Here is an 18,384-nt window from a genome sequence, read left to right as displayed (position 1 = left end):
GAGTTTTGCTGCTATTTCCTTGTCCTTCCTGAATACCCCATGGTTATCTAGTGGCCCTATTGACTCCCTTTATAGGCTTTTTGCTTCAAAAGTTTGAAAAATATTTTATCATTAGATTTGCCTATATGGCAAGCTTCTTCTCAAATTCTTTCTTGCCTGCTGTTTTACAACTAACTTGTCAGTACTTAGGGTCTGCTTTCCATTTTTTTTGAAAGATGCCCTTTTCGCTTTAACTGTATCTTTCACCTCACCATTAAGCCATGCTGACAGTCATTTGGATCGAAATGAAGAAAAGGGTGCATGGGAGTGACTTGCTAGTGTGAAGGTTACTACCCTTAACCACTAAAACGTGATGCTTTTGATGTAACTGCATCATTGGTCTCTGCTTCAGCGGCTGGGGAAAAGGGGGAAAGGATTTAGACAACAACCAATGAGGCCCCGACTTTTACAGTCTGGAGAACCGATAAGCATGGGGGTAACCTGCACAGGGCAGCATTTACTACCCTTAACAGAAGGCATGGGATTATTACTCTTATCCAATGATCTTTGATGCTTTTCATGACCATTAGATGACCATGGGGTTAAATGGGCTCTTAAGGAAGACAAGGCCATTGCAGAAAGACTAAATGAATTCTTTGCTTCCATGTTTACTAATGAGGATGTTGGAGAGATACCAGTTCTTGAGATGGCTTTCAGGGGTGATGAGTCAGATGAACTGAATGAAATCACTGTGAACCTGGAAGATTTAAAAGGCCAGATTGACAAACTAAAGAGTAGCAAATCACCTGGACCGGATGGTATGCATTCTAGAGTACTAAAGGAAATAAAAAATTAAATTTCTGATCTATTAGTTAAAATTTGTAACCTATCATTAAAATCATCCATTGTACCTGAAGACTGGAAGGTGGCCAATGTAACCCCAATATTTAAAAAAGGCTCCAGGGGTGATCCGGGTAACTATAGACCAGTGAACCTGACTTCAGTGCCAGGAAAAATAGTGGAAACTATTCTCAAGATCAAAATCATAGAGCATATAGAAAGACATGGTTTAATGGAACATAGTCAACATGGATTTACCCAAGGGAAGTCTTGCCTAACAAATCTGCTTCATTTTTTTGAAGGGGTTAATAAACATGTGTTTAAAGGTGAACCGGTAGTTGTAGTGTATTTGGATTTTCAGAAGGCATTTGACAAAGTCCCTCATGAGAGGCTTCTAAGAAGTCTACACTGGCTACCAATCACACAGAGAATAGAATACAAAACCCTTACTATCATTCATAACGCATTACACAATACGGACAACTCCTCAATCAGTAAAATGTTCCATCTACACAAACCTCAACAGAACACCAGAGCTGCTGGCAAACTACTACTTGACGTACCCGCATACCCCATGGCGAAGCTTACGAATACCAGAAACAGAGTTCTCTCCATCGCGGGGCCAAACCTATGAAATGCCCTACCACACTACCTCACCTCAATCAGTGAAAGCAAATCATTCAAAAAAGAACTGAAAACTTGGATCTTCAGCCAGACTTTCAGAGATGGCATAGGCTAATTACACTCATGATGAAATAGGCTAACTCCACCAATCCCTACCTTTCATTTCCTTTTGATATCATCCTCCTTCTCAGTCTTTACCCCCATCTCTACCTCATGCCTCCCACCCCCTTCTCCTCCCTGCCTCCTTCATCCCTCCCCCCCTACCCTCTACTCTCAGATCCTACTTTTAGACTACCCGAGCTTACACCCTCCACCCTCTACCGACACCACCCCCTTCCACCTGGTCCTCCCTCCTACTTTACCCCCTCTCCTCTGCTATCTTCCCAGCCCCCAGAAACCTGTTAGCAGTTTGTGCTAGACACTACCCCGCTGTACACGTATATCCCCAACTATATCCTTTCAATAACTGTTTTTATTATAATCCGTTATGATTAGGGGATATGATAGAGGTGTTTAAAATCATGAGAGGTCTAGAACGGGTAGATGTGAATCAGTTATTTACTCTTTCGGATAGTAGAAAGACTAGGGGACCCTCCATGAAGTTAGCATGGGGCACATTTAAAACTAATCGGAGAAAGTTCTTTTTTACTCAACGCACAATTAAACTCTGGAATTTGTTGCCAGAGAATGTGGTTCGTGCAGTTAGTATAGCTGTGTTTAAAAAAGGATTGGATAAGTTCTTGGAGGAGAAGTCCATTACCTGCTATTAAGTTCACTTAGGGGCGGATTTTAAGAGCCCTGCTCGCCTAAATCCGCCCAAATCCGGGCGGATTTAGGCGAGCAGGGCCCTGCGCGCCGGTGAGCCTATTTTACATAGGCCTACCGGCGCGCGCAGAGCCCGGGACTCGCGTACGTCCCGGGGTTTTCTGAGGGGGGGTGTCGGGGGCATATCGGGGGCGGGCCCGAACCGCGCAGCGTTTTTGGGGCGTGTCGGGAGCGTTCCGGGGGCGGGCCCGGGGGCGTGGCTACGGCCCGGGGCAGTCCGGAGGCGTGGCCGCGCCCTCCAGACCCGCCCCCAGGTCGCATCCCGGCACGCTAGCGGCCCGCTGGCGCGCAGGGATTTACGTCTCCCTCCGGGAGGCGTAAATCCCCCGACAAAGGTAAGGGGGAGGGTTTAGACAGGGCCGGGCGGGTGGGTTAGGTAGGGGAAGGGAGGGGAAAGTGAGGGGTAGGCTGCGCAGTTCGGCGCGCGCCGGCTATACAGAATTGATAGCCTTGCGCGCACCGATCCAGGATTTTAGCGGATACGCGCGGCTACGCACGTATCTACTAAAATCCCGCGTACTTTTGCTGGCGCCTGATGCGCCAGCAAAAGTACACCAAATCGCGCGGTTTGAAAATCTACCCCTTAGAGAATAGCCACTGCCATTAGCAATGGTTACATGGAATAGACTTAGTTTTTGGGTACTTGCCAGGTTCTTATGGCCTGGATTGGCCACTGTTGGAAACAGGATGCTGGGCTTGATGGACCCTTGGTCTGACCCAGTATGGCATTTTCTTATGACCTTATGTTATATATATTAGATGTTACCTACCTAACCTATATATGAACCTGCATTGCCCCGAGCCCTTAGTTCTTAACTACCTTCATTGTTTCACCTTCTCTCCCTTTAACTGATTTCAGATATAACTTGTTACAACCTTGTTCCATGACCTGTTCCATACGTAAAGTTTTGTTATATGACTTGTTCTATGTATAATTGTTTGTTCCAATGTAAACCGGGTTAAAGGCTTTTGCTAAACCTCGGTATATAAAAACTCCAAATAAATAAATAAATAAATAAATAAATAAATAAATAAGAAAACTAAAAAATCATGGGATAGGAAGCGATGTCCTTTCATGGATTACAAACTGGTTAAAAGACAGGAAACAGAGAGAGTAGGATTAAATGGTCAATTTTCTCAGTGGAAAAGTGTAAACAGTAGAGTGCCTCAGGGATCTGTACTTGGACCGGAGCTTTTCAATATTTATATAAATGATCTGGAAAGGAATACAACGAGTGAGGTTATCAAATTTGCGGATGATACAAGATTATTCAGAGTAGTTAAATCACAAGCGGATTGTGATACATTACAGGAGGACCTTGCAAGACTGGAAGTTTGGGCATCCAAATGGCAGATTAAATTTAATGTGGACAAGTGCAAGGTGTTGCATATAGGGAAAAATAACCCTTGTTGTAGTTACATGATGTTAGTTTCCATATTAGGAGCTACCACCCAGGAAAAAGATCTAGGCATCATAGTGGATAATACTTTAAAATTGTCGGCTCAGGGTGCTGCAGCAGTCAAAAAAGCAAACAGAATGTTAGGAATTATTAGAAAGGGAATGGTTAATAAAACGGAAAATGTCATAATGCCTCTTTATCGCTCCATGGTGAGACCGCACCTTGAATACTGTGTACAATTCTGGTCACCTCATCTCAAAAAAGATATAGATGCGATGGAGAAGGTACAGAGAAGAGCAACCAAAATGATAAAGGGGATGGAACAGCTCCCCTATGAGGAAAGGCTAAAGAGGTTAGGGCTGTTCAGCTTGGAGAAGAGACGGCTGAGGGGGGTCTTTAAGATCATGAGAGGTCTTGAATGAGTAGATGTGAATCAGTTATTTACCCTTTCAAATAATAGAAAGACTAGGGGGCATTCCATGAAGTTAGGAAGTAGCACTTTTAAGACTAATTGGAGAAAATTATTTTTCACTCAATGCACAATAAAGCTCTGGAATTTGTTGCCAGAGGATGTGGTTAGTGCAGTTATTGTTGCTGGATTCAAAAAAGGTTTGGATAAGTTCTTGGAGAAGAAGTCCATTAACGGCTATTAATCAAGTTTACTTAGAGAATAGCCACTGCTATTAATTGCATCAGTAGCATGGGATCTTCTTAGGGTTTGGGTAATTGCCAGGTTCTTGTGGCTTGGCCTCTGTTGGAAACAGGATGCTGGGCTTGATGGACCCTTGGCTTGACCCAGAATGGCAATTCCTTATGTTCTTATGTTCTTATGATGCAACTGCAATATTACTCTCCTCTCTTTGATGATGAGGGGGGAAAGGAATTGGATTCAGATGACAACATCGAATGATGTTGTACAACCACCTCATTTATGTGTTAGAGGTGATGTACTGACCTGTGAAAAATAAAATGACAAACAGAGATTTACATGCAAAAGCTTGCAGAGAACCTGCCATTTTAGGGTTTGGGGGCATTTTTGTCTCTAAGACACCTTTTGCTAATTTTTTTCACAGGTTTTTGGCTTCCACTGTAGTAAAATTTCATGCATGGTTTATCATGTTCCAAATTTCATTTAAAATCAGAATTAATGATATGCTGTGAGGCAAAATCAGGCAAAGCAGTTGCAACACAATTGGGCTGCAAACTGACAAAAAGAAATTTAAATCTGACTTGAAAACGTGGCTGTTCAAATGTGCATACACAGAGAACGAGTAGCAGAAAACAGTAATTCCCACTCTTGTTTTTTAATTCTTTTATTTTGTCTTAATAATGTATTTATTATTAAATAAATAATAATATTTATTTGTCGGCGCGCGACAAAGGGGCCTGCCCCTTTGAGCGCCCCTTCGAGCAGCCCTGACGAACGGCACCAAACATTGATTTCAGTCCCCACTCCTCAACACGCCGTCGTCCACCCTATCAACTAACCCGCGAGATCTACATCAAGGACAGCCCCCGCTGCATCACTGCCCAGCTGTGGACAAAGAGCTAAGTAAGAAAGAAAGAAGGACTTAGAAAGAAGACACTATTGCTAGGGTAAGAGTACGTTCAGTCTTGGCTCTGCCCTTCACGCTGTGCTCCGACCACTTAATTCAGCACTGTGAGTTTGCACTCTCTTCTACTGTTTTTCTTCCATCTAATGTACATAACTCAACTACTGTTCTTTATTGCTAAATACGTTTTCAAGTACCTCCCGTCCCCCTTCTGTCATCTTGCTCAAAAGGTCGCGCCTGATCTAATCCGACCAGGTCCCCCTCACCCCCCTCTACCCATTCACAAATCTACACCCCCGCCTCTGCCCTGTCCACTTCATGATAGCTTAAAACAACCTATTCACTACTCACTAACCTCCCCCCCTAACTCTTTCTATTTCCATTCACACACCACCCACCAACACCTCACATTACAACATGCATCAGCACCAGATCACCATACTCAAATATAACAAACGCAGACCCAACACCCCCCTATACCCACGACACCAGTCACATATTAGAACAATCCTCCCCACTATGATCTCCCCCCCCCTTACCCAAATCATCGGCCTCACTGCTCTATCCCTCGTCCTACTTAATGTCCAATCTCTAAACAAAAAGATACCTCTCCTCTGCAACCTTCTCACCGACCAAGACCCAGACATCTGTGCTATAACAGAGACCTGGCTAAAGGAATCTGACTCTGTTCTCTTAAACCAATTTCCTTCCGAAACTTACGACATTTTCTCCATCCCTAGGCCGAAAAGGAAAGGAGGTGGTTTACTTTTAATCATAAAGAAAAAATTTAACATGATTCTCCACACTATCCTGCCCCCGCCAAAAATTGAAATAGGCCTATTCAAATCCCCTTTTTTACAATTATGCCTTATTTATGCCCCTCCAGGTATCCTACATAACAACCCTTCAACCCTCATTGAATACATTGCAACAAACATCTCCATCAACACTCCAGCAATCATACTTGGTGATTTTAACCTGCATGTAGACAGCACCCCCCGCACCCCTGCATGTGATGCCATTCTTGATTCATTAAATGCTTTAGGCTACAAGCAATCCATCCATTTACCTACTCACAAGGCGGGTCATACCCTTGACCTCCTCTTTACAAATGCCCTCATACAAACTGACTCACCCTCTCATACTCCTATCCCCTGGTCTGATCATCACCTCATCAATACCACTCTCTCCATCAAGACACCTACCATCCATGACAACACAAATAAAACCATACACTTTAGAAAAAACTGTACCAGAGATGACCTCATCTCGGCTGTCGCTAATAACCTTGAACACCTTGAACTCACCAATGCAGACACTGCACTTGCCTCCTGGTACGACATCACCAATAATATAGCCAATACTACCTGTCCCCTACAAACTAAACTTATCTGTCCACAAAGCAATAAGAGTAAGAAACCTTGGTACTCCCAAGAGTTAAAAAACCTCAAACACCACCTTCGGAAATCTGAAAAGATATGGCGCAAGGACCCTTCACACACACATCTGGCACAATTTAAATCCTCCCTACACCTATACAGTGACAAACTTAACACGACAAAACGAGACTTCTACGCCATCAAAATACACCAATTCCAATACAACCCCAAAGTTCTTTATGACTACGTTAACTCACTTACCAAGACGGCTACTCCTGACATCCCTGATGAACTAGCTAAATCCAAATGCAAAGAATTAGCCACTTTTTTCCAAACCAAAACAGATAAGTTAATATCAAAGTTCCCCTCTTCTGCTATTCCCATCAACCTCGTCGAACCTGATCTCATCCATACAATGACTAGCAAAAATACCACAGTGCTATCCTCTCTAGACTGCACCTCAACATTAGAAATTGAAACCTTTATCAAAAAAGCCAAACCTTCCACGCACCCATCTGACACCATACCCACAAAACATCTCCTCACAATACCCAATATTATTGCTAAACCTTTAACAAACATTATCAACCTATCCATTAACTCTGGACAGGTACCGCTCCCCCTGAAACAGGCTATTGTCAAACCGATCCTCAAGAAACCCAAACTAGACCCTTCTGATCTAGCCAATTATCGCCCTATTTCTAACCTTCCATTCATCGCTAAACTCCTTGAAAAAACTGTCAACAAGCAACTGACAGAATACCTTGAAGACAATCACATTCTTGCCCCCGCACAATTTGGCTTTCGTAAATCTCACAGCACGGAGACTCTATTACTTTCACTGACTGACCACATTCTTAAAGGATTTGAGAAAGGACAATCATACATACTTGCCTTCCTTGACATCTCATCCGCATTTGACACCGTCAGCCATCCCATTCTTCTACAGCGCCTAACTGAAATAGGCATTACAGGTGTTGCCCACAACTGGTTCACATCCTACCTCAGCAACAGAGATTACAAAATTCAGCTAGGCAATCACGTATCCAATGCCATCCCCCTTAATCAAGGTGTCCCTCAGGGATCATCCCTCTCCTCTACCCTCTTCAATATTTACATCCTTCCCCTCTGCTACTTCCTTTCTAGCCTAAATCTCCCCCATTACATATACGCTGATGATGTTCAGCTGCTCATACCCATCACTGACTCCCTTTCGAAAACCATGGATTTCTGGAATGATACCCTCCAATCCATAAACAATCTCCTCTCTTCCATCCACCTAGCCCTTAACACAACTAAAACTGAAATCATGCTCATCTCACCCCCCAACCACTCGATCCTCCCCCCTCTATCACAGTTCAAATTTGCCCAACAAGTCCGTGATCTGGGAATCATCCTCGACGGGCACTTTACCCTGAAGAAATTTATCAACAATATACTTAAAGATGGTTTCTTTAAACTCCATACACTGAAAAAACTTAAACCCTTACTGCATGCCCCTGATTTCCGGACAGTGCTTCAAACCACTATCTTTGCCAAAACAGACTACTGCAACTCCCTGCTCCTCGGCCTTCCTAACAACGCCATTCATCCCATTCAAATTCTGCAAAACACAACAGCCCGAATCCTGACCAACCTACGCAAACATGACCATATTACACCTGTTCTAAAAGATCTACATTGGCTCCCAATAGCATCCCGTATACAATATAAGGCACTCTCTCTCATCCACAAGGCTTTATACAATCCTGAAATGAACTGGTTCAATGAATCCTTCTGCTTACACCAGTCCAATAAACCTACCAGACATGCACATCTCGCAACCATGCCTATCCCCTCTCCCAAACTCCACAAACTAACCTCCACAAGAGCCCGTGCACTATCCATCGCCGGGCCGACCCTTTGGAACACAATGCCAGTTGAACTACGGCAAGAGGAATGCCTGAAATCCTTCAAGCGGAAGCTTAAGACCTGGCTATTTGCCAAAGCATACACCTAATCTCCACTCTGCCTTTCCACGGCCCCCCTTTCGGTACCCCGCTTTTGCCCCATCCTTCTTCTTTCCGCCCCCTTCTCCCCTCTTCTCCCCCCTCTGCTCTCCACTCCCCCCTCCCCCCCTAATATTCCCAAATCCCTTTTCTCTCAGTTCTCTCAACATTGTACATATGTATATAATTGCAATTCTTGTTTAATATTTAATGCAATTTATCCCATGTTCTCTTATCCCGTTATTCCCTTGTTAACATGTTTTATCTGTTCCATGTAAAGTGCCATGCATGGCGTATATTTGCGTTACACTGTGAACCGATGTGATATCCTGGATGAATGTCGGTATATAAAAAATTTTAAATAAATAAAATAAATAAATAAATAAATTTATTTAGTATACTTACTTTCTTAGAGATTAATTGCACTGATTTATTTATATTTTTAGTACAAATTTTAGTTTGTAATACTTTCAATATTTTAACAGCTATAGAAGTTATGTCTTTTAAATTTTAGCTATTATTACTATTTTTTTATGTGTATTGTATTTCTGATTTTATATTTTATATATTGTAAACCATTGTGATGGTCCCAACTGATGCGATGGTATAGAAAACAAATAAAACCATAAACCATAAAAACCAGTGCACAAACATTTCTTCACAGGCTTTTTGCCAAAAAGATAACTGCATCTCAATGAATCGTGGTTATCTTTTTTGCTGGCTTCACTATAGCAGTCTTTTGCATGAAAGTTTGCTACAGAGCTCATTTGCATCCGTAGCAAACTTTCATGCAAACAATCCACTAACTCAAAGAAAATTCTGCGGTTTAGTACATCTTCCTCCTTGTTAGTAAAAGTTCAAGACCCTCCGGGTCAGTGTGGTGGGTTTGAAAATCATTATATATTGTGATTAAAATTGCTATGTTCTGCAAAAAGCTGTGGCTGATTAGTCTAAGATGAGGGGAAGTTTTATTTATTTTGTATTTTTTTTATATACCGCGGCACGTTAATAACATCACCTCGGTTTACAATAAAACAATAAACCAGCAACAAGCTTTACAGTCAATATGAAATAAGGTGTACATAATAAATCTATTAAGAATAAATTAAGAACAAAATTAAGAACACATATTAAGTATAACTAACAATTAAACTAATGATAATCATATTCCATTGTTAATGGTAAACCTAATAAAAAGGGAGGTAAGAGCCCGATCCTGTAGGACTTTAGTAGCGAGAGAAAAAAAATAAGTGGGCGAGTGTCATTGGATCAGAGAAAAACAGGTACAAGTATTTGGCATTTCAGGTTGCGTTGGGAGGAAGAATGGACCCAAGTGACAAGAATATTGCATGCCCATGTATTGCTTCCCATTCTTTTCACATTGTGAACCTTGGAATGGGCAGGATCTAAATATTTTAAATAAATAAACGACTCCAAGATTGAATATGAAATGCTTTCTGTTTCTGTTCAGATTTAGTTCATGTCTTGCCTATAAAATTCCATTCACTATAGAACCCTGTTCACTTTCATTTATTCCAAGAATACAACTACTTCCTAGGGAGGGATTGCTTAAAGTGACGTTAATGCTCACTCACTTCCTGTTTACTTTGCAGAATGAATGCAAATAACAAGCAAATCTAGTCCAGTGAAGTACTTAGGTCAGAATGAGCAAATATGTGAAAAGAGTAGGGATGCGCTGTATGTTTTGTCCTGGTTTCTTATTCTTTTTATCATGCACTAAAATGATTAACAAGCACTAACTCAAATTAGTGCACACAAAATTGAATTAGCACATTAACAGGATTGCAACACACATTAAACAAAATTAGTGTGAACCAAAATGAAACAACATAAGATGAACAAAACAAAAAAAAATGTTTTGGTGGCACTCCCCTAGAAAACAGTATATAAAAAAAACAACTATGTTGAAATCAAACCTTTGCGTGAAACTTTCTTTTCGGGTTTTTCTTTGCTTTCAAGTTTGTCTTTGGAAATTACTAGAAAAGAATAAAATAGCAGATTAGTTATTTAATAAAACAAGAATTCCCAACGTGAGACTGCAAACAGTTTTGAAACAATGAGACATATAGATGAAGTGCAAGAGCTCACTATCAATTTAATTCATTATTCTGGGTACATTTCAATAGGTTAGTTGGCTGCAATGTGCATAAAAACAGGAATTAGATGCCTACTTAAATGCAATCTGCATATCAGTGATTTTCCAAAAAAAAAATAAATAAATAAAACTTGCATAAAACCAATCAGTAGCAAACTTCATTTTTGCAAAATGAGGTTATATCAAACATGTTTCAGTGGCATGCTCAATAAGTGCAGGATGTTTTACATAAAGTTTCAAAATGTAATAGGCGCATATATCATCTTGACTACACTCTTTCAGGGGGCCCCGGAGTGGACAGGGGCTAAATAACATGGCCAAGCCCCTGCCCATCCTGTTGGTCTCCCCACCTGGACTGCTTGTATTTTCCCACTGGACGAGTGAGGCTCATACTGGCATGGGGGAGGGTAGCATTGGTGTTGCCAGGGTCTTCCTGACTAATCTCTGGTATTCATCTGACACTCTCTGTGTTGGCATGCTCCATGGCATGTGTCAATTTCTTGTGCAGCCTGCTCTACCCTGGGTGTTTTGGTGTTCTCGTCCTTCCAACCTGTTCTAAAGGGTTTATGGGTTAAATTTTATTGGAGTTTATTAAGAGGGAAAGTTAGATTTGCTTGTCCCAGTTTAGGTTGGGTGGATTTATGGCTTCACAGCTTCTCATGTATTAGCCTAAGGGCAAGTCATTGTTACAAAATGGGACTCCAGGTGAATCAGTGCTCTACGAGTGATACCACCATGGAGTCATGTTGCTTTCTGGAGTTTAACACTGTTCAACATGTGCATGAGTACCTTACAGCTTAGTGTTGACTTGAGTTCTAGGTACAGATGGAGGGGGGTCCACAAGGTGTAGTTATCTCATTACAACCAGATTGGCACCAACTAGCTGTGTGGCCAAATTCAGCAGTGAATCCTAAATTTGGGGCGAGTAGCCCTAAGGAGGTATAAATAAGCTAGTAGCCTACAATACATTTGAAAATCCTAAGAGGACTTCTGGCTGATCTGGGGCGTTGGAGAGGAACCATATGATATGTTGATTGTTCTATGAATGCACTTTCTAATAACCTTTACTTGATGTAGTAGAGTGTGTTAATAACTCTACTGTGGTCCTATTTCGACATTAATTTAATTATTGTTTGATTGTTTGGGGTAGGTGCGCTGAGAGATGAGGGTGCGACTGCTTATGTTATCCTGCACCAAGTCCAAGTAAATGTTTCTCTTGTTTGGCTTCTTAGCTGGAAGTGAGGCATTTTGTGGATTGTGTGCTCCCAGAATGATTTCACATGTGTGGGTGCTAAGACATATGCAGCAGGGGAGGCAGAGGCAGAAGGAAAGGAGATATCTTCCAGAAAGGATTGGAAGACCCAGAATATGCCTTTTGAATCTAACTGGCCAAATGTTCATGAAATACAGATTTCATCAGGACTTAAAGGAGAATTTAGAGTCCAATGTGAAAAAGTCATGTGAACTTTGTGTACTTAGAAGTCACCAGTTTTCTTAGCTACAGGCAGTTTCCAAACAACAGTGATGCCAGGGGGCTTCATTATTCAGCCACCTCTCACAATATCGACGTTTCTTGATGCTATTCCCTAGAGAACTAATCAATATGTTAATTGCCCTTGAGAAACACAGCGCCAACAGGAAACCATGTAATACTTTAATGAATTAACTAATTTCCATTCATTCGTTAAATAGGACGCGGGAAAACCGGCACACCAAAAAAACCCTAAAACCCACCCCGAACCTTTAAAACAAATCCCCCACCCTCCCTAACCCCCCCAAAATGTTTTAAATTACCTGGGGTCCAGTGGGGGGCTCCCGGCGCGATCTCCCTCTCTCTCTGGCCACGGCTGCGTTGAGAAATGGCGCCGGTGGCCCTTTGCCCTTATCATGTGACAGGGCAAAGGTAGCGCCAGCGCCATTTTGGTTCCTGGCTCCCGACGTCACGCGTGCAGGAGATCGCTCCCGGACCCCCGCTGGACCTCCAGGGACTTTTGGCCAGCTTGTGGGGGGGCCTCCTGACCCCCACAAGACTTGCCAAAAGTCCAGCCGGCGCCATTGGCAATACCGGACCGTATTGCCAATCTTCAAAATGGCGCCGGCGCTACCTTTGCCCTCACTATGTCATACGGGCGACATAGTGAGGGCAAAGGTAGCGCCGGTGCCATTTTGAAGATTGGCAATAGGGCCCGCATGCAGGAGGTCGCTCCCGGACCCCCGCTGGACTTTTGGCAAGTCTTGTGGGGGTCAGGAGGCCCCCCCCCCAAGCTGGCCAAAAGTCCTTGGGGGTCCAGTGGGGATCCGGGGGCGATCTCCTGCACGTGTGACGTCAGGAGCCAGGAACCAAAATGGCGCCGGCGCTACCTTTGCCCTGTCACATGATAAGGGCAAAGGGCCACCGTCGCCATTTCTCAACGCAGCCGTGGCCAGAGAGAGAGGGAGATCGCGCCGGGAGCCCCCCACTGGACCCCAGGTAATTTAAAACATTTTGGGGGGGTTCGGGAGGGTGGGGGATTTGTTTTAAAGGTTCGGGGTGGGTTTTAGGGTTTTTTTGGTGTGCCGGTTTTCCCGCCCTCCCCCGATTTACGATTTTTAACGATTTTTTAAAAATAAAAAACATGACGATCAGATTTCCCTCCCCCCCCAGCCAAAATCGATCGTTAAGACGATCGATCACACGATTCACACCCCTAATAGTCAATAGTCTCACTGCAGAATTTTTCAATGGGTCATAGGCTTGAATAGAAGACATAAATAAATTAAATGAAAACTTTGGTTAAAATTCTTAGGTATCCTCCATTCATTTTGAGGGTCCATGAATGAAATGAAAATGGCCTCATTTGTTGCATTTTACCCATTCATTTCAAATAAATGCATACCCCTTGTGGGTGCCACTTCTCCTCTCTCCTGTTTCCTGTAGCAGCCTCACATGGGGGTGATGTGACATAGATAGTATTTTACTCTCTCCTCTAAATGCATAGATTTTCTACAAGGCCACACTTTTGTAGGAATTCCAGTGGGGCTTTGCAAATGTATTATTGTAAACTGCCAAAATTAGAGAGCTATTGCCATATTATTCCTGCCTATACTGCAAGAATGTATAAGCTGCCTACCACAAAAGCATGCCTGCTTGAAGAATTATTCTTCATCCGGAAAATTAGTGATGTGGTAGCTGACAGTCAGGGCGTCCCCTAGTGGCTGGGATTTGGGCAGCCACTAGAGACGGGAACACCTTAGGTTTGGTGCTCACATAAACTCTTCATAAAACTGAGAACCAGGTTCAAGGCTACATACTAGTGTATAATACCTGGTTATGGCAGTTAGCATAACTGGGCTTAAAAAAGGTTTTGATAAGTTCCTGGAGGAAAAATCCATAAACTGCTATTAATCAATAAAGAATAGTAGCTTGAGATCTATTTAATTTCTAGGTACTTGCTAGGTGCTTGTGACTTGGATTGGCCACTGCTGGAAACAGGATGCTGGGCTTGATAGACCCTTGGTCTGACCCAGTATGGCATATCCTATGTTCTTATGGTTATTTAGAAACTATACTTTGGAAACAAGCAAACAGCCCATAATCTCAAAGAGCAAAATAGACAAGGACCAAGAACCAATGAATTCCAAGATATTAAGTGGAACAGGAACAGGATCAACAGGTAGACAGACTGGAACAGAAGTCCAGGAGCATGGGTTGCAAACAACAAACAGAGCAAGAATGACAATGAACCGTCATGGAGCACAACCACAAGTGGAAAGAAATACCCTGGCTAATCTGTGCTGCTGGCTCCTGCTGGGTCAATCAGAACACATTACAACACAATGCAAACACATAACACCTGACACAGACAACAGTAAGCTGGTTGGAAAGCAAAACACAGAAGGTATAATTGCTCTTGCTGGGAGAGTGGGGCCCTAGAAATCCAAGGGTACCAGTTCAAGGCCAGCCTATGCCTAACATTCGGGCAGATACAATAAAGTGCGCTCCAGTGGAGCACATTGTTAGCCCGAGTCTAGATATGCGTTTTTGACGCGCTAGTTTTACCCCTTATACAGTAAGGGGCAATAGCGCATCAAAAACACGCAGCCAACCCCCCACCCCCCGAAACTAATAGCACCCGCAACATGCAAATGCATGTTGATGGGCCTATTAGACATTCCCGCGCGATACAGAAAGCAAAATGTGCAGTGAAACCGCACATTTTGCTTTCAAAAATTAACGCCTGCCCAAAGGCAGGCGCTAATTTCAGCAAGCACTGGGGAAGCAATATTAAGTCGGAGGCCCCAAAAATTAAAAAAAAAAAATTAAATTAAAATGTGCCCGCGGGTCAGAAGACAGATGCTCAGTTATGCCGGCGTCTGTTTTCCAAACCCGTGGCTGTCAGTGGGTTCGAGAACCGATGCCGGAAAAATTGAGCATCGGCTGTCAAACCCGCTGACAGCCGCCACTTCTGTTAAAAAGGAGGCACTTTTACCGTGGGCCCTCATTTGAATATTTTTTTTTACTAAATCGCATGCCCAGAAGAGTGGCCTGTGCGCACGTCGGGAGAGCGGGCACTCGCCTGCTCTCCCACGCTTCTTTCTGTATCAGCCTGATTGAGATTCTAGGTTCATTCTATGATTCTTTCATTCTAAAGACTATGGGCTTAAATCAGCCCTTTCAGAATGGCCATATTTAAAATGGATGGTTTGTAGGTAAGTATATGCTTCCACTTCATAATCAATAGTTTAGTTTTACTATTCCCACAGATCTTTCTTAATTTCCCTCCATTCTCAATCCTCACCTAAGCATTTATTGGAAATGCTTTCTACCCCATAAAATATTATGGTTATCTGCAGATGATCTGGCTAATGAATCCATTTTCTTATCCTCAAAATCATGGTGAAGAACAATATAATGATGTTACAGTTTCAGTTGCTATGCAGCATTATCATACCCTGACTAAGATGCCTCCCCACCAGCAAAGGCCTCCAGTGAGCTCCATTCTGAACTATCTTCACCACTCATCCCTGGTCTCATGCCTCAGCCTGTCTTGCAGCCTCTCCTCCACCAAGGGACTTCAAAGAGCCTACTCTGTAGGTTGGCTAAGCTTCTCCTCTCTGTTCTCACTACCCCCATATCTCTGTCCTGTGCAATCCAGCCCTGCCATTGCCACCTTGTCAGTTTATGGAATTACCTTTTGGTTTCTTGTCCTGGCCTCTGTCTTCTTCGCTCTTTGTCTTGCCCCCAGGCCTTCTAGCACCTTTCCTTGCCTTGTGGCCTTGTTACTTGTCCTCTAGCCTTGCCTTATGGCCTCCAAGCCATCTGCTCCTTACCTTCCCTGCTTTATAGCCTCCAGGCCTTCTGTTCTTTGCCTTGCTTGCTTTGTGGCCTCTGGGCCTTCTTGCCTTGCCCTGTGGCCTTTGGGACTTCTACTTCTTGTTTTGAGGCCCTCAGGTCTATATTATCCTGTATCCTGCCTTGAGGCTCTTGGGCCCTTTGCTTTGTCATGGGGCTTATCTAGCCTTATTCTGCTATCTAGTAGCCTTCAAGCCTTCTGCCTAGGTGTGTCTTCGGGTGTATTTATTCTGTGTTCTGTGTTTCCTTGCTCAGCCCTTGTTATCTCTACTCTTGTTCCAATTATTTCCTGTCTCGGTCCAGCCCTGTCCTTGTCTAGTGTTGTGTCCTGTCCTATTCCTTGACCTATGCTTGCTCCTAGATACAGCCTTGTTTCAGACCTGCCCAACCTGTCCTTAGCCTTGCCAGATCCAACCTGTCCACATCTTTGCCTGATCCAGCGTGTTCACTAATTCGCCATGTGCTGCTGTAGCACTGGAATCCTACTGGCCCCTAGCACCAAAAGGCCCAGCCTGCAGGGAAGGAGGCTAGCTAGGCAGAAGACCACATGATGTCCCATTCTGCTATCCTATACTACCCCTCGAGCATTGTTCCCTGAATAGAGAGAGCGTAACAAATGAAACTCACATATTCGCCAAATCATTCATTGAAAGGACTTTTGCATCTTAAAATCCCATTTTGGATGATTTCAGAAGTCTACTGACAGATTACAATATAACCTCACCAGGGCTTGTAACATTTTCCTTGATGCAATATTCAGCATTTGAGTGTAACTGTGAACTGCATGAAATTTTCTTAGTGTATCAGGCACTCAAAGGTACCTGCTTAAAATCTTCTTTTTTGATTTTGATATTGTGACATTTTTAGGTTATTATGAAAAAAAGGGTTGTTGGTTTAATTTCATTAAGAAGTGAATCATTCAAATAATAAAGTGTTTGCCCTGTTATTGTTATAATCAAAAGAATTGTGGTTGATAAGTATTGATGTGTTAGCTTATTTCATGATCATGTAGGCAGGTTAAAGGTAATCCCCAGGCAGGAGCAGCATAGGCCTCACGAGCAGGGCAGTGCAAAGTATTCTGCTTGACTGGCAACCTCCCCCGTGGGTTGAGCCTGCAGGTTCTGGTGGCGGCATGACTTCACTTGCAATGCATTTGGAGCATAGGGGCAGGAAGAAATGAGGCAGGTTAAGGTCAGGCTGGCACAAGCAAAGCAATAAAGAAGTTCAGGCCAGCTCAGGAACGAGAAGTCAGTCTAAGGCAAAGGAAAAGCAGGGCAGGCAGGAACCAGAGCAGCCAAGGAGACAGAAACAGGAAAAATAAGCACATGGCAAAGGCAGGGCAAATCAGGAACCAGAGGGACAAAGACAGGAACAAGGTAAAACAGGGACAGGACAAGCAAGAAACCAAGGCTGAACAGGGAAAGGGCAAGACAGGCAAAGGGCAGGGGCAGGGCAAAACAGAGACAGAATGCAAGGCAAGTCAAGGAACAGAAAACCATGGACAAAGAACAGGCAAGAAGGCCACTGGGAGACCCCACAAGAGCTAGGGGAAAAAAAACAGAAAAAAAGAGAGGGCAAAAAGGTGTCTAACAGACCACTCAGCAAACAGGAACAAGACGAGCAGGCCTCTGTTCGACCACACTGAAAACAGGAACAAGAACAAGGCAGAATAAAGTGTAAGGTTGGCCACAGCAAGCGAGATTCGATGATGAGGCAGTGGTGTGTGAGTGAAGTGGGCTTTTAAGGCATGGCAGGGCCACCTGATGTGTCTTTGGGGCAATCCTGTGCAGCTCAGACTGCAGCCCACTGAGATCCCCTGCAGGGTACAGCAGCCAGGATTGTTACAGTTTAGTGGAAATACATCATTTTGTTTGAGGATTATTTTAAATGTCAATTTGATTCGTTAGTATATGTTTTCAATTTTTGGTATATGTGTATTTTGATTTATTGTGGGGGTTAGTGTAAAATAAATAGATTAGAAATGTTTTATTTTGTTTATTATGATTAATTGTGTATGAGGTTTTGCATAAAAAGACCCTTCATTCTGGTTTGCATGATTCGTCAGGGGATGTGTTGTTGCCTTGACAAGGGAAAGTGAATTCTGATGCTTTAAAGGAACAGGCATCTTTTTTAAACATCGTCAGGATCGGAAAGTCAGATTTAAATTGTCCCAACCAGAAGTGATAGAAGGACAGAGGTATCAAAAGCAGTCAACGCAGAGACAAATACGGAAGGAACAGCTGTGATTAATTTGTCTTATAAGGTGCTATCCCAATTTCATATTAGTCTTTTGAATAGAGGTTTATCATTTGTACTGACTGTGTGATTTGATCAATTTGAAGTCTGCA

The 18,384-nt window shown here is 43.1% G+C and overlaps 1 protein-coding gene across 1 annotated transcript in view; it reads right to left on the bottom strand.

The window, feature by feature from the left end:
• LOC115088647 (neurofilament heavy polypeptide-like) overlaps nt 1-18,384 on the bottom strand; it is a 611,587-nt gene that overhangs the window by 565,478 nt on the left and 27,725 nt on the right. The window contains exon 7 of the mRNA XM_029596909.1: nt 10,526-10,585. Within this exon, the coding sequence (XP_029452769.1) occupies nt 10,526-10,585 (60 nt within the window). The remainder of the gene's footprint in view (nt 1-10,525; nt 10,586-18,384) is intronic.

This window comes from Rhinatrema bivittatum, chromosome 3 (assembly GCF_901001135.1).
Source record: "Rhinatrema bivittatum chromosome 3, aRhiBiv1.1, whole genome shotgun sequence".
Taxonomy (NCBI): domain Eukaryota; kingdom Metazoa; phylum Chordata; class Amphibia; order Gymnophiona; family Rhinatrematidae; genus Rhinatrema; species Rhinatrema bivittatum.
This window is presented reverse-complemented; position numbering and strand designations above follow the sequence as displayed.